Here is a 16,841-nt window from a genome sequence, read left to right as displayed (position 1 = left end):
CAAAACAGCCCTGGTGAATGTTATAGTATGATATATTGTTGAATTATTATTGTTACATTTATATGACGGTTATTTTAACAGATTTACAGTTTGTTGGGTAGATTCATAAATATAATAAAGTATCATATTTGATTATATGATTATACATAAAAGTATCAAATAGCTCAAATAAAATATGCTGTATTAAAAAGTAGTCTGAAATATAGTTGGGCCCAAGTACAAAGTAGCATGAATGAAGGGCCTGTGAGTTAACATAAACACAAATTCCTTTGAAGTTGTTCTTAAGCATAGTAACTGACTAAACTTAATTACCAAATAGACACATGAAAAGGATGAGTTCCATTAAGAAAGCCATTTGCCAACAAAAAAACCTGCTTTGTATTTTTCACAACTGAATGTGTGCAGAAATACAGACTGCTGCAGACGGCTCAGGATGGGGTGGCCGGATGATAAGAGTAACGATGAGGGGGCTCGGATGTTGTCCCCTGTGTCAGCAGGTCTGATGCAGATGCAGCCTTCAGTAGGAGTAAATGCACGCACAACACATAAAACAAAACACTAAAAAAATGTGCAGCTTGTCACAATGACACCAGAGTCTATTTATGGAAATTGGGTCAACATATACAAATAGCTGTCTTATGTGCCAGTCACCGGTGTTTGGGGTGGTGACACATTATTGTGTCATACTGTGAAACACTTCTTCTAAAATTTCCCCAATTAGGGATTTCATTTATAAAATTGGACATTGCAAATCATGACGGTTTATTATTTGAGTTTAGCTGTCTGAGTGTTATAACGTCTATCAACCACCTGTTACATTTGCCTTCTCGTGTGAACGTGGTTGTTTCTTCTGTCAGGTTGGTCTGATGGCAGACCGTCTCTGCACACAGACACACACATGTCATCACAGTCACACATACGGCTTGTTTGTCTCAGCCTTTGCTCCCATAATCCACTCAGAATAATCTCTGTGTGCACTTTTATCTGTCAAAACACACACAGAAAAGACCAGACTTATTCCCTCATTGCACCTTTTTATAGAATAATTCTGGGCCTGCATTTGAAGTTATTCCTGCATTGCAATACCACTCTAATCCTTTACTTATATAAAATGTTAATGTTTAATATATTTACTTTCCAGTTTCTAACCCACAACCTGTGCATCCTACACCTGCCCTCCTCCTCTCAGTTTCCATCCATACTTTCCCTCCCGCCGTCCCCTACACAGACGTCTCTGCGCAGCCGCCGCTTTGACCTTACATAAACCCGTCAGCTGGCAGAAAAAAAAGATAATAACATTTCTACTTCCCGCTGCATGCCCCCGCGGATTAAGTCTCTAATGCCGACAGATTTTATGATGAATTTACATAACAGGGCAGCGGGCAGTGGGAGTGGAGGAGGGGTGGGGTCGGAGCAGAGGACAAACACAGTTGCAGCCGCTTTGTTCGGACTGTAGGAAGTGAAGTTCCAGAGGACTTAATCCCGGACATTGTCATGATCAGGCTATTTCAGGGAATTATTAATCCTTTTGTTTCCGCATAAATGTAACCAATACTCTTGCAGATTATCACACACTGGGATATTAGCTGTAACTGACCTCTGACCTCTGACTCTTTGGAAACAATACAGGGGCTATAAAAAAAACAACCGATAGAGGGTTAGAAGGAGTGTCTTTTTCTTATAGTTTGCATTTTGTAAAAATACTTATGATGCTTTTTCCAACGGGGATAATTTAGTTTGCCATATAAGAGTTTAAAAGCGACATGCAGATGAAACTTGAACAGGATTTTTAAATATTGATTTTAGCATCACAAAAAACATATTGTTGACATTTGTCAAAAACATGTTTCCTTGTTTATGTGTCTCAAAAACAAGTTCTATTATGAAGACCTCAAAATTAACCCTTTGATACTAACTGGCATTTCAATTTATCTGGGATCTTTAATCTTCATTAGAAATGGTATTTCTGGAGTTGAAATAAAAGTAAAACTTCTGGTTTGTAATTTTATTAAAACCACTTTTTCCGTGGCATTTTTGCCTCTATTGTTCAGCAGGTGAGAGACGAAGTAATCAAAAAGCACACGACATGAGCGCTGGTTTAGCTCGGTCCGTAGAGCAGGCGTCCCATGTACAGAGTCCTCTTGCATCGGCCGCAGGTTTGACTCTCTCGCAGCTCTTTGATGCCTTTCATCTCCACTCCCTTCACCCCATATTTAAATATATAAAGGCAAAATAACCATGATGAAAACATATAATTTCTCCTGAATTTTAACAAGACAAAATGCAACCAAAGGCACAAAATTGACATTGCACAAGTCCATCAAAAATGTTGAAAAGAAGATGAATTCAAAGATTTTTTTTGTCAATTTTGTCTCCAAAATGTTATTTTTTGTGTTAAACAACGTTGGATTAGTAGAGCAAATGAAAATCCAGTTTAATGCACTTTTTTTTTTAACATTCATGCATTCTTCAATTATCATTTATCAAAATAAAAGTAAATCATTTCATGGCTCAAGCAGCTCAAATGTAAAGATTTGCTTAATATGCTCTTTTTTTATACACCACCGTACCTTACATAACTTTGAAATAAAAGCCTAAAACAACAAAGTTTGTTTGCCTTTGTTCTTTTAAAATGTCATTAAATTCTTATTAAATGAAGCAGTCTTTGTTGTCTCAGCTGTGTCGAGCTGCACCGACTCGGACTGTAATTAACTCACAGCAAACAAAAGAACATTAACTGTTCACCAGCAACTCGACCCCCTGTGAGCTCACAGAGTTCAGATGTCAGTGTCATTTACAGCGTGATGTCAACGCCCCGCTGACTCCGCCCCCCCCTCAAACATACAACCCTGCATGCAGCCGCACCTCCTCATCAGTCAGCCTCCCTGCAGCATCCTGACAGGCCGGGCGAGCAGGCGGTCCTGAGGAGGGAGAGAGAGACACACACCGGACAGGGAGCTACGGCAGGGGTGCTTTTATGAAGAGTTTGGTGGATGATAAGAAATCACCGGAGGAAGGTGAGTGCAGATATAAAGTCATTTTCAAGTGTTCTTGTCGATAAAGTTGAGTCAAAATGTAATTTTTAGAGACATTTCTTCATAGTATCAAAGAAAAAAGACTTTCTGGTTTTGAAAATCTCTGTAAAAGCTTTTATCGTGTCAGAAACTGCAAATAAAACCTCAAACTTTGTTTTTCCTCTTGCAGAAATGAGTTTTGGGGCAGCGTGCATTTTCCTGCGAGGAGGGAAAAACATTGTAAGTACAGCCGTGACGGCCTCTTCCTACTTTTGCTGGGTTTGTGTGGCTGTTTGCAAACTGTTTGTAAAGATGACTGGATTATAATCTGAGAGGGACGAACAAAAAAAAAGAAAAGAGACACAGATTCACAGAAAAGATGAGACTAGTGCATGCTGGTAATTTTAGAGAAGCGCACCTGGCTTTAATCCTAAATGTAATCTTTTTATAACACAATTCTGCAGGAATATTCTGTACTTAAATAATGAATACAACTTCCTTTATGTGATGTGATTAAATGTACTTTCTCTTACAGACAAGAGAGCTGGCTGATGATGAGATAGACGGTGAGTTAAATACATCTCTGTGCATTCTCACTTTTTCTTCAGTAAATGGATAAAAAAACCCTCATATATTTGACCTAAACAATCCTTAATCCATCATACTGTCACCTGTGCAGAGCTGCGCGATGCGTTCAACGAGTTCGACAAAGACAAGGACGGGCTCATCAGCTGTAAGGACCTGGGGAATCTGATGAGGACGATGGGATACATGCCCACCGAGATGGAGCTGATCGAGCTGAGCCAAAACATCAACATGAACCGTGAGTGCGACACTGAACACAGCACGATATTAGGACTGGATATAATTATAAAGTTTTTATCATTAGGATGGTATACAGCCAAGAAAACATAGTGCATGGTTGTATACAGAAAACATCACACAATGGAACGTTTACGGAGAACCAAGTTTGCCAAATTAAAAATGCATTTCTGTAATTTTAGTAGAATTTATACCGCAAAATCAGGGACTTATTTGGTCAGAAATAGAAACAGAATTGATCAAGCATACTTTTTTGTTTGTTTTTCTATTTATTATTTATAAAAATGTAATACACAAAAAGAAACTTGGATGAAGATGATGGATGATTTTAAATCTGCATGTTTTATCCTGATTTTCCCTCTAGTCGGTGGGCGAGTCGACTTCGAGGACTTTGTCGAGCTGATGGCCCCGAAGCTTCTGGCAGAGACGGCCGGTATGATCGGCGTGAAGGAGCTCAAAGACGCTTTTAAAGAGGTGAGAGTCAAACACTTTCTTTGATCCTCTTCTCTAAACTAACAGCCTGTGGTGAACTGAAGATAACCAACCCAATTATTTAACTCATTTTTTCTCCCCTCGTTTCTCTGCTCAGTTCGACATGGACGGAGACGGCGAGATCACAACGGCAGAGCTGAGGTCGGCCATGATCAAGCTGATGGGCGAGCACATGAGCCGGAGGGAGATCGACGCCATCGTAAAAGAAGCAGACGACAACGGAGACGGCACAGTAGACTTTGAAGGTGAGTCTGAGGACTGAAAATAAAGGTTCACATTTCACAAAATGAACCAGTAACCTAAAGTCGCTGTTCTTCCTCTCTGCTACAGAGTTCGTCAGAATGATGTCCCATCAATGACAGCTGAGGAGACGTCAGTGAAGAAAGCACCTTTGCATGTCTACGGACAAACACTGAAGCTGTCTTTAAATGAAGCTCTTACACGGATGAACTTGTAAATATTAAAAACAAATAATAATGTTAAAATCCAAAGAAAATGATGCAATATGAGAGAGTTTTACAGCTATGCAAAATTTGACCATCATGTGCTGAGACATTTTTTAACATGTAAGATAGTTAAGAGAAAGTGTGACATTATTTATATTTCTGATGCTGTTGTATTTACAGGAAGTCATTTTGGATTGTTGGACTGGATTGGATTTTGGATTTAATGGAATGTATTTATTCTTTATTGAAATACTGTTATAATGCAGAATAAGATGTAACGAATTTAAGCTACACTGTGTGTATTATGTACATTTACAGTATTTAGCCTGGACTTGTTGTAGTGTATAACATAAGTTAAGGATGGACTCTGACAAGTTAAATCCAAAATAAAACATCTTATAACATGAAAACTTTGCACAAGAGTTGATGTTTGAAACAATGCATCATGGTGGAATAATAATCGGTGTGTATTATTTCAGTGAATCTGCCTGAAAACTCTGTCTTTGTCAAACCAGCGATAAAAGACTAAAGCTGATTTATCATTTTGGCAAATTCAAAGTAAAGAGACTTAACAAATTGTGCGTGATAGAAAATCTGTTATGGCACATTGTAATTTAATCCAAAGTCCTGCACGACTTCATAATGAATCAACTTGCATAATGATACAAAACTCTCGGGGTTGTATAATAAACCAAAGCACTGATTTGTGGATTTTGTGTACCCAAAGAAGGGATTTAGAAAACATCTGTGACGCTGCTGCACCGAGGGGTAGATATGCTGAGGATTGAGTAACTCCTCTGCCCTGGCTTTGGGATAAAGAGATTGTGTGACAAAAAAAACAGAGTGACCACTGATTTGATAAGAGTGCCAACAGCAGTTCAAAACTGTGACATCATGCACAACAGATTCCAAGTATTAAGAGCAAAAAAAGGGATAAAAGTGCCCTCGGACCAGAATTTGGCTTTTAAAGAGTGCAGACTAAAAGTTCCAAGAAAAAGTTATTAACATTTTTGTGCATTTGGACGTTGGACGATAAAATGAGGGGAAGAGTCTGGGAGTAAAAACATTGTGAAGAGACACAGCAAATCACCGCTAGTTAGCATAGTTAGTTTATCTCCACCTGTAGTTGTTATAGTCTACTATTATCTTTAGCTTACAAAAGTGTGCGGCCTTAGAATTTTAAGTGTTTTACTATATTTGGACGTTGGTAAAAATAAGGGGAAGAGTTTGAGATCAGAATGAAAACTGTTGTGAAGAGACACAGCAAATCATCGCTAGTTAGCCTAGTTAGCTGGTCTAGCTAGTTATCTTTAGTTTTTTAAAGAAAGCAGCCTGAGAATTCTAAGTACAAGCTATTGTGTTTGTTCTTGTATTGTTGTAAACTTGAACGCTGAGGTAAAATGAGTTTAGTATCAGTATGAAAAACAGAAGAGACACAGCAAATCACTGTTAGTTAGCTCATCTCAACTGATACACAGTTATTATAGTATTATCTTAAGCTTTTTAAAGAGTGCTGCATGACAATTCTATGTACAACTTATTAACGTGACGTTGAGGTCAAAATTAGGGTAAGAATTTGGGATATAGATGCATCTGTATGAAAAACATTGTGAAGAGACACAGCAAATCACCGCTAGTTAGCATAGCTAGCTTATCTCCACTCATGGTTATTATAGGCTATTATTATCTTTAGCTCACTAAAGTTACTAAGTGTTTTACTATATTTAAACGTTGATATAAATTACGGGAAGAGTTTGAGAGTATCAGTATGAAAACTGTTGTGAAGATACACAGCAAATCATCGCTAGTTAGCCTAGTTAGCTCTCTAATGTTATCTTTAGTTTTTTAAAGAAAGCAGCCTGATAATTCTAAGTACAAGCTATTGTGCTTGTTCTTGTTTTGTTGTGAACTTGAACATTGAGGTAAAATGAGTTTAGTATCAGTATGAAAAACAGAAGAGACACAGCAAATCATCGCTAGCTAGCTTATCTCCACTGATACACAGTTATTGTATTATTATCTTTAGCTTTTTAAGGAAAGTAGCTTGTGAATTCTAATTTCAAGTAAATAACGTGTTTGTATATTTGGACAGTCTGAGAGTTTGAGAGTATCGGCAGTAAAAATTTTGTGAAGAGACTGCAAATCATTGCTAGTTAGCATAGTTAACTTAGTTGCCAGATCACTTATATACAGCTGTTTTTGTTATCTTTAGTCTTTTATAGAGAGCAGCCTGTTATTCTAAGAACAAGTTATGTACTTGTACAAGTACAAGTTATGTACTTGTACTTAGGATTGGACGTAAAGATAAAATGAGGGAAATAGTTTAGGGGTATAGATGTATCAGTTTAAAAAACACTGAGAGCAGAAAAATCGCTGCTAGTTAGCATAGCTAGTTAATATCCACTGATGCTATGTACATACATGTTATTGTATTATTATCTTTAGCTTTTAAGTCCGGCTTACAAATTCTCAGTACATGAAGGTTTTTATAATTTTGGTCTTTGAGGTAAAATGAGATGAAGAGTTTAAGGGTTTTAGATGTAGCTATCAGTATAAAAAAAACATTGTGAAAAGACACAGCAAACAACAACTAGTTAACACAGTTAGCTGATCTCCATTGATACACAGTGGTTATGTTATTATCTTTAGCTTTTAGATTGTGGTAATAGAATTTTAAGAGTTAATGGGTACTAGATTAATCTTAACATTGTGAAGATACATAGCTCACCACTATTGTTAACATATTTATCTAGCTGATTTACAATGATACACAATTATCACATTATTAGCTTTAGCATTTTGATTGAGGCACCTTGAGAATTTTAAGTTTAAGTTATTGACAGAAAACATTATGTGCTCAATTTGTCAAAGTGACCCAAAAAAAAGCCTGTATGGTTGAGATTAAACACCTGCGTGAGGGGATTAAGAGATGTGGACGGGAACACGATGCACCCTAACAGTCCGGGGAACATCAGCCATACAGATGTGATTGCATAAAAAACGGTCCAGAACATTAATTGATGGACAGATGGGGCACGACTTGAGGGCTTATAGTACCAATTAACAAAAGTGACACTGTCCTCTGTCTAAATAACACAGACCTTATAAGTAAACATCTGTCAGCCGCACTCCACAGATTGGATGCAAGGGATATCTGTGCCAATAAGCTTAATGGACACATTTTCAGTTTTTATGTGTTGTAAATAACCACTTCTTTGTGTGTAAGGGCAGTCAGAGTAGAACAGGAGTAATTTTTGATTGTTTTAATATGTGTGTTTTTGAAGAGGGGGTCCCATTATAACTGGGGTGCTGTGCATAGAGAGGCTGACCCGGCCAAAGGAAGAAACAGATGATGTAATGCTCTCCGACTGGCCTTTGCCCTGATCCTTCCCTGATCCCTCTAACATCCAGCATCGACCTTTATTGCATTAATCCACAATAATCTCTCTCTCTGACGCTCTCTGACTCAGTTCCAAGATAGCTACTCTAACCGGCATCTTGCTGTCAAAGTGCACTTAATAAGAAACTGCAGTTTTAACAATTTGCAATCTCCCAACACTGATAGGTCTAACCCGCCGCTCTGTTTTTGTTTTCGTGTGTGGATTTTATTTGTTTAGTCCCAAAGTCGCAGTAATCCGAAGTAGCAGATGCACCTTCTGGATATCAGCCGGACCACCTGGCCTGTGAAAGTTAATACAGCCTTTCAAAGTCATCTCGTCTTTTTCCTGTTCACAGTAATCTGTGGACTGGTTTTATAACATTGCATATGCACATTATTATGCAAGAAAACAGCTAAACTACGTTTGCTTCAGTATTAGTTTATTTTGACACTAACAAGCTGAATCCAACATGTTTTCTTTGGGCTGCTAAAGTGCCTTTCTAATTAGGACACTATAATAAAAAATGTTTTCAGTACAAACAAAGTTCGGGTGTTTAAAACTTCAGTACATCTGATGTGATTATGATAAAAATTTGTATTCAAAATTCAGGTACAGAGAACAAGAGAACTCTAATTCACAGTCAAACCATATACAAGTACAAGCATATGACGTTTCAGCTGACCAATGAGAACCGCACATTAAGAGACGGAAACCGAAAAGGGACATTCTGCAGTTACTACAGTACTGCGCAGCCTCTCTGTCACTGCTGGAGAAACGTGTCCAGCAGAACCGTCAGTTGACTGTCTGACTTGAAAGGCAAGCGAAAGTATGATAAAGTCCCTCGGCCACTGGCTGATATGTTGATACTGTATTTTAAATATTGCTGAGTGGAATTATTGTTATATGTCAGTAGCTAACTCGTGTTAGCTAACTAGCTAGCTCTGCAGTTAGCTGCATGTTTTAGTTGCTTGTCAAAACTTGTAAGTGATCCTGTAAGATTCATGAACGAGGTTTGAAATAGATGTTGAGCACTTTATCTGTATAAAACGTTTTGCCCAAATCTAACAGTTAAAAGCCTTGTTGTTTATGCCATTAGGTTAGATATTAAAGGTTCATGTTCTGTAAATCTGTTGCTAAACGCAAGGACCTGTGTTTGTATTTGGATGAAGTTTTGGTATTATTGGCCTGTTGTTGAAGTGTTGACTAATATCAGGCACCTTTCAGGCAGAAGTTTTTTCCTCATTTTTAATCCATGTATTGATTAAATACAAATATTTTTCAATATGATGTAGTCAAATTGCTATTTTTGTCCAAACAAACTTCCTAAAACTCAAGGTATGCATATTTAATGATATAAAAATTAAGTAACGCATGCAAATAATCACATTATAGTCTTGAATGAGTGTATAGTTGCCATTTTTCTTGATAAATAACAGTCAATCAATCTGTTTTATAAATTTTAATAAGTCAAACACTCATTCTACTTCTTTTTTTATGTCCATGCAGGTCCCTACTGATGTTGACTGGATGCAGTACCCTTTCTCGGACATTAATTCCCCTCATATATAAAAGACTTGTTACCAGAGGGAGCCTGACCTTACAGGCTGCACTCTCCTCCTCTACCTTAACGGTTTCATCCATCCCTCCACCTCTCCATTCACCAACCCACAGTCACAGCTTCTTGACAGGCAGCCTAACCTCAGCTCTCGTACACTCATCAGTCCGCTCCTCCTCCACCACCCGCCGCCTCTTTCATTCTGCTAACCATTCAGGCCTGATGGAGCTAAAAGAAGTCCTGCAGGTGTTGGAGCAGCTCGCTCCTCTGTTTCTGGCTGAGTCGTGGGACAATGTCGGCTTGCTGGTCGAGCCGAGCAAACCTCGGCCTGTAAAAACCGTCCTGCTAACCAACGACCTCACAGATGCCGTCATGGAGGAAGCAGAGGCCATGAGCTGTGACCTCATTATCTCATATCACCCTCCGTTGTTTCGGTCGATCAAGCGTCTGGTCCAGAAAGACTGGAAGCAGCGATTGGCCATCCGGGCTGTGGAGGCGGGGATAGTGATCTTCTCCCCTCACACATCTTGGGACAGCGTTAAAGGAGGGGTGAATGACTGGCTGGTCGGAGGACTCGGTAAGACGTCACAACAAGTGGAAAATGTGTCGCACATACGTACAGTACCTGCATATTTAAAGAAAGACTAGGCTCAAATGTTGTGTCACATGGCACTGACCCACTGGTCCATATTCTGACCTCTATTATGTCCCCTGTTTTTTTCCCCCATCTATGCTGCATCTCAGGTAGCGGTCAGGTGTCTGTGCTGAGTCAGGCCCTCGGCGGCTCTGCCCACAGTCACAAGCTAGAGTTCATGGTGAAGAGTACAGAGGAAGTAAACGTTATCATGGAGGAACTGAAGGCTTGTGACAGCGGAACAACACTACAACATGCAGTCAGCAGGTCCGGTACATATTATGCAAGATGTGTGTTTTTATTAGCACCGCATTAAAGCTGCTTTTGTTCTCAATGTTCTGAAAAATGTTGTGAGAACGGTGTTTGTGCAGCATTTCAGCCACTTTGCTCAATTTAAATAAGCAGCTGATGCCAAGTGTTTATTCTGTGATTTTCAAGCCACTCAGCCTGTTAATGCATTCAGAGCGTTAAGTTTCACACCTTTGAAATCAAAGCTTCCAACCAAATGCCTGACACACTGACCCCGCTCTCAGCTTCATTACCACAAGCTGGTGACGTAGTTTTCAATCTGAGTCTGAGTGATTACCTGTTCTTAGCAAGCTTCCAGTCCAAATGGTGACTTTCAAAAGTACAGTATATAATAGGAACTAATAATTTCCGTGAATTTGAGCTTGATCAGTAGTGATGTAAGATGTACAGAAGTTGTCCTTTGCACTGGTGAATAATAGTTCATGTGCTGTCATGACAGACCGGACAGCAGTGGGATCCATGTCAGTGTGACCTGCGGTGACTCAGCGCTGACCCCCAGTGTCCAGACTCTGTTACGACACAATGCTGCCAGCCAGTCCCTCACCATCCTCAAGTTAGAAAAGGTGCAGCACAAACACATCTTTGTTACATGAATCAAGATAATCAGGAAATTCCATGATGTTTGGATCCATGGCAAGAAAGAACTGGAAACAATAATTTCTACTATAAAAACACAAAAAGGTCAAAAAAAGGTTTCTAAACGATATATGCTGATATATGTCCACCCTTCCCTCCCTGCAGCACCCTCTCCCGGGTCACGGTCAAGGACGGCTGAGTGTTTTGGATCAGCCAGTAACCGTGGCAACAGCCATCCAGAAAATGAAGTCCCACTTGGGTTTGAGTCACCTGCGTTTGGCTCTGGGATGGGGGCAGACTCTCGGTAATGAGGCATTAATTATACTATTATATATAACATGTATAATGTGAAGGATGTGAACACTTCACTAGTTCAGTAGATGTAATGAATGATCTGCAATTCCCTACCAGATCAGCTGGTTTTACTAATTGGCACTCAGAGAGGAAGGATTTCTTCGGTAAATTTTGCTTCTCGAATTTTATGGAAATTTAAAAAAAAGAACCCTGCTGACTTGAGTCAAAAAGTTACATAGTTTAGATTAAAAGACGTTAAAGATCACAATTAAAGAACAACTACGAAATAAGTTACACTGTAGGGCACAAGTGTGGAACCACACAGTTCCTCGCGCCTCTAAAGGGCCTCGCACAGGGTCCGCTCCAATGCTTCAAAAGTAGCCCAGTTCCGCGGGAAAACAGCAGACCTGGCAACCCTGAAAAATGTTTTTCAGGGTTAGTATAAAGTATAAAATTTTCAAGACTGTTGTCATGATTCTGAAATGAAATTCCTGTTTGTCAATTCCATTATGCACGCTCAAAAATCTAACCTAACAAGTTATACACTTTTTTTCATTCTTAAAATAGCGTCGTCACGTAGCGCATGCTTTATATCTGCTCACTGCAAGGGCGAAGGAGAAGGGGAAACAATGTTGGCCGCATGAGAGCGCGACAGATTTCGGCTGCTGAGAGAAAGGAAAGAACTACAAAAAAAGGTGTGCGAAGCTAGTAGGCATGCATGCCAATGAGCAGGGCATTGCAGTGTAGTGTAGTTCTGAAGTGTAGAGCTGCAACAACTAATTGTGTAATGTATTATTCTATAGAAAGAAAATGAACTGCAGACTGATAATTAAGTCCTCATTCTGCTATGTTTCAGAGTCGTCTGTGTGCTCTGTGGCTGTCTGTGCTGGATCCGGAGCCTCAGTACTGAACGGAGTCAAAGCCGACCTCTACATCACAGGTACACACTTAGTCTTTCTTTGTATTTCCTAACATTGTTACACACCTTCAGACGTACTTATTGTAACCTTTTCTTCAGGCGAGATGTCCCATCATGAGGTGCTGGACGCCGCGGCGAAGGGAACAAGCGTCATCCTCAGCGACCACAGCAACAGTGAGCGAGGTTATCTGGCGGTGTTCAGGGAGAGGCTGGCCATGCGTCTTCAGGAGGGAATGACGGTGGCGGTGTCCAAGGCTGACCGAGACCCTCTGGAGGTGGTCTGAACGAGTTCGTCGCCCCGTTTTTCAAGCCAACTAATGGCTGCACAGCGTTTCATTTTTCCTCATGTAATGAGAAGAAAGTCCCGTCCTGGATCATATTTCCCATGTATTTCTGACAGTCTTATTAAAATGGGTTCTGGTGGATTGAAAACATTCGCCTTGGCGTGTTGGATGAACCAAAATATCCTCGTCTGAGAGCCAAAGATTAAGCGTGTAATCTGTTTTCATGCAGAGTATTTATTCATTCGCTAAACATGGTGTGTTTTAACTTGTATGCTCCCTCTGAATTTCAACGTCCGTCCCTAAAAGGAACAGTGTGTGAACAAAAACAAATGGCTAATCCTGGTGGGATTAAAAGTCGGACAATCTTCTGCTTTTCCGGAACAGTTCCGACAAATCTGAGCGACATTTAAAGGCAAATACTTGAAGCGTTTTTGATGTCCCGACCTTTAGACCTCTGAGAGAAAACAAAGCTGAATATCAAACCACTTAGCACATGCATGTCAAAGAGCAGGTCCATGCTAATGCTTAATGCTCTGTAAACAGCACACACTCCCGGCCCCCGCTGCAGTAATGGTAAAAACAACAAGAAGTAACAATCCTCATCACAGGCTGTTACAGAGTCGGGTGCGACACACCTGTCTGCTCGTAAAAACATTAAGAGACGTCACGTACACCTCGCCGCCCCCGTCGAGGTAATGACCTTTCTCTCAGCGTGCCGTTAACACCTCCGCTTCCTCTCAGGCCGAACTCGCTTTTATCCCTCTCCCTGCACACACACACAGATGGAGAAGGAAAACAACAACTAGAACAACATTAATGCTGTAAAGTGACTCCAGCTGTCACGCTTTATGTTGCTGAAATGTCTTTGAGCAGGTTCATAAAGAAAGAGTTTTTCTTCTGTTCCAAGTTTTGATGCTGAACTTTCAAAGGCTCTAAAAAAGATGTAACAATAATCCTCCAAGTCCTCCAAAACGCATCAGATTATGTCTGTATGAAGATTTATTCTGGTCATCGTCACTTCAAGGAATTCAAGTTTAACAGCTGGATAGGGAAGTTGTTGACAAAGGCTGGTAAGTTTAATGCCCCGAAATAGTAACATGTAACCAGTTTCCATTCATAAAAGTGAGTATTAAGCTCTGATAAGACGCTATCCTCTATACTATTTCCTCATATCTAATGGTGGAGGCACATTTAAGTACTACACTGATGTACAATTATAAAGTTTTTACACTCAGACTCTTTACTTTTATTATCCACTGCATTTTAGGGGGAAATGTGTTTTTTTTTAATCTCCTTTTACGTACAAAAACATGGGCAGATTATCATTGCTACAAGTTAAACTACCAAAAGTTTATAAGGTCCGTCCAGGCCGGCTGCAACCTTAAAATGCTGCTGTAATGTTAAAGCTTTGGTAATAATCATCCCTTAATATAATACATATTGATATAGCACCAACATGAGAGACTGCACAAAGACTACTGTAACTTTAAGTAGCTTTTGCTTTTAATACTTACATTTTGATTGCCACTACTTTTTATGGAGCAGTGGTTCTTAAAGTGGGGTCCTGGGACCCCTGAGGTCCACGAACCAGAGCCTGGGGGTCTGTGAAATTATTATAATAAATTTATAATAAATTAAAAAAATTGTGTTGTTTCATTAAAAACTGCATGTCTCCAGATGAGCACCATTTTGCACCAAATCATTACTCCCACCCCTGTTAGCTTAGGACCAATAGAAACTGATGTGATTGTGACCCATCAAGTCAATCTGTCATGAATCACTCAACTCACTCAGGTCACAACGAACCGTTCCTGCAGCTTCTTAGCTTGGTGTATTAGCCAGCTAGCTAGCTGGCGAGCATGGAGAAATATTTGGATCAGTCCACATGTTTAAGATAATCCTTTATTTCTCCCCTGGGGATCAATAAAGGATTATATTATAACATCGTCAAGTTATGCTAAACCCAATTGAGCTAAATTGAGAATGTATAAGGACAGGTATATAAAGTTTGGATTTATTGAGAACGGTGACGGGAGAGCAAAATGCGTCATGTGTCTTCAGGTGCTAGTGAACGAAGCTATGAAGCCAGCCAAGCTAAAGTGACATCTGATTACAAAGCACCCAAAACAAAATATAAGAGTGAGGAAAACACCGACCAGAAAACACAGATGGTGAACTTGGCCACAACTTTAGAGAAAGCACAGAAGGCTTCTTTTTGGTGGCTCAACACATTGCTAAAGCTAAGAAGACACACACAATTGCACAAGAGCTCATATTAAATGTGTGTGAAAAGTTATGCTTGGGACAGAGTACAAATAGTTGAAATGCTAGTAAGCATATGCTTAATGGGTGTTGCTATTATAAGGGGGTCCTTGGAAAATGTTCTCCCTGTAAGCAGTCCCTGGCCCCAAAAAGTTTACTTGGATAAACATAAATCTGGGTAAATTCCAGTTAAATTTAAATTAAAATAAAATGTATAGTTTGGGTAGACGGGAGCTCGGTCTGGCTTGGTTGGGAACCTTTGGTTGGTCGGTTCAAGTCCCGCTACGGACCAAGCGTAGAAATTGTTGCTGGTAGCTGGAGAGGTGCCGTGTCATTTCCTGGGCACCGTCAAGGTGTCCTTAAGCAAGGCACCGAATCCCCCAACTGCTCGGGGCGCATGTCCATGTACAGCCCCCTCACTCTGTTAATGCATGTTCATAGGGTCCTGTGTATTTCGGGCCTATGAGTGTGTAGCATGTTTGAGTGAAAACAGAGTGAAAAAACTTCCCCTCTGGGATTTATTAAGTGTGTCTTCTTCATTAAAAAATAGAAATGTGTAAGAAGAGGTCAAGAAGCTGTGGTCTTATACAAAAGACAAAAAAACTAAAACTAAGCTAACAAAAAAGAGGAAGATATAACCGCGAGAATACAAGAAACTAAATAAGAATAGCACACAAGTGAACACTAACCAATAAGCAGACAAAGGTCTAATAAAAACAAAGAAAACACAGTTACTCAAGTGAAGTATTTAGATGCTTCCCATCACATATTCTAACCAAGTGGCTGTCTGGTTCTTCCTGCAGAGGTTTGTCTGTGTGGTCCACATCAAGGCTTTTATTGTGTTTTAACTACAAATCTGTCTGCTCAGCAAACCTCCCTCACAACACAGCAGACTCTGCATTCATTCAATTCATCAAACAGTTTTTAAAATGTCTTAATTATTCCACATTATGCTGACCCACAACCACCTGTAACACTGATCTTTGAATTCAAACTTCTCATACAAACTTCTCGTGTTTGTGTTGAGGCCAAATTGCAGCCGTGGGCCAAACTGTCTTCCTCTTCCACCTTCATTCAGAGCCCGACTCCCTGCAGAGAGGCCTGACGGGGCAGGCTGCTGGGAGGAAGCAACATGTCATCAAGTCGTCAAACAGCAACAGGGGACCCGCCAGTAAACCACCACAGTTCTGTGTGTGTGTCAGAAAGGCAGCAGAGCTATTAAATTCATCACAGAGAATCAGAAAAGTAAGAATACGAAAGTTGCAATTATTTGTTTTACGTCGTGCACACACACACTCCTGCACACACACTCACTCCTGCACACACTGTAGCTCTGCAATGATGGAGGAATTACTCAGACTGTGACTTAAGCACATCCACACATTTACATTTTCATGTTGTTGGTCTACGCTGAGGACTTTCAAACAAATTTTAATGACATTTAAACACTTAAGTTAAGCAGAAATAACTCAAACCAGTATTCGAATAAAGGCAGCTATTCAAACCTATACTGACATGAATTAAATCACATTCATTTTAAATTTAAGCCTAGCTATTTTAAATCTACTCTTATATGGGTGTTTGTGTTTGTGGAGCAGGGACAGAAGGGACGATGGGGGCAAAGTGTGGGGAGACAGCCGCCATTTGGCCTCACGTGTGAAGCTCCACACACCTATTTAACTGAGCGAGTCAGCCGCTGTGTGCATTTGAAGCAAAGCCCAGCACAGCGACAGGAACAGAAACAGAGAAGGAGCAGAAAGGTCTCCAGTCGAAGAGGAAACAAGAAGAAAGAGCTGAAGATTGAAATGTTAGTTTGAAGAGGACGAGCGAAGGGACGAACACAGACGAGGAAAA

The 16,841-nt window shown here is 40.0% G+C and overlaps 2 protein-coding genes across 3 annotated transcripts; both read left to right on the top strand.

The window, feature by feature from the left end:
• Window positions 1-2,977: 2,977 nt before the first annotated feature.
• cabp5a (calcium binding protein 5a) lies at window positions 2,978-4,687 on the top strand. The gene is made up of 7 exons (XM_069664862.1): window positions 2,978-3,017; window positions 3,205-3,254; window positions 3,550-3,580; window positions 3,694-3,837; window positions 4,201-4,310; window positions 4,426-4,573; window positions 4,659-4,687. Exons 1-7 carry the CDS (start codon window positions 2,978-2,980, stop codon window positions 4,685-4,687), a joined length of 552 nt encoding a protein of 183 aa, XP_069520963.1.
• A 4,206-nt stretch (window positions 4,688-8,893) lies between these two features.
• Window positions 8,894-14,318, top strand: nif3l1 (NIF3 NGG1 interacting factor 3-like 1 (S. cerevisiae)). 2 transcript variants are annotated; one of them, XM_069664705.1, is made up of 7 exons: window positions 8,894-8,980; window positions 9,661-10,286; window positions 10,454-10,610; window positions 11,092-11,215; window positions 11,394-11,532; window positions 12,379-12,462; window positions 12,541-14,318. In XM_069664705.1, the coding sequence occupies exons 2-7, from the start codon at window positions 9,671-9,673 to the stop codon at window positions 12,723-12,725; spliced, it is 1,305 nt and encodes a 434-aa protein (XP_069520806.1). In that variant the 5' UTR covers window positions 8,894-8,980; window positions 9,661-9,670; the 3' UTR covers window positions 12,726-14,318. The 2 variants fall into 2 exon arrangements, with proteins under 2 accessions (XP_069520806.1, XP_069520807.1); XM_069664706.1 differs by having other exon boundaries at window positions 8,920-8,970.
• The last annotated feature ends 2,523 nt before the right edge of the window (window positions 14,319-16,841 follow it).

This window comes from Semicossyphus pulcher, unplaced genomic scaffold (genome assembly GCF_022749685.1).
Source record: "Semicossyphus pulcher isolate SPU_LCO1_2020_fin unplaced genomic scaffold, fSemPul1.0.p SCAF_16, whole genome shotgun sequence".
NCBI lineage: Eukaryota > Metazoa > Chordata > Actinopteri > Labriformes > Labridae > Semicossyphus > Semicossyphus pulcher.
This window is presented reverse-complemented; position numbering and strand designations above follow the sequence as displayed.

Excerpts from the sequence above, each read along its gene's own strand:
- cabp5a (XM_069664862.1), top strand. The coding sequence starts at position 2,978 with ATGAAGAGTTTGGTGGATGATAAGAAATCACCGGAGGAAG. Across the intron at positions 3,581-3,693 it reads GGCTGATGATGAGATAGACG|AGCTGCGCGATGCGTTCAAC; the intron begins GTGAGTTAAATA and ends TCACCTGTGCAG. Across the intron at positions 3,838-4,200 it reads CCAAAACATCAACATGAACC|TCGGTGGGCGAGTCGACTTC; the intron begins GTGAGTGCGACA and ends TTTTCCCTCTAG.
- nif3l1 (XM_069664705.1), top strand. The coding sequence starts at position 9,671 with ATGTTGACTGGATGCAGTACCCTTTCTCGGACATTAATTCCCCTCATA. Across the intron at positions 10,611-11,091 it reads CTACAACATGCAGTCAGCAG|ACCGGACAGCAGTGGGATCC; the intron begins GTCCGGTACATA and ends CTGTCATGACAG. Across the intron at positions 11,533-12,378 it reads GGGATGGGGGCAGACTCTCG|AGTCGTCTGTGTGCTCTGTG; the intron begins GTAATGAGGCAT and ends GCTATGTTTCAG.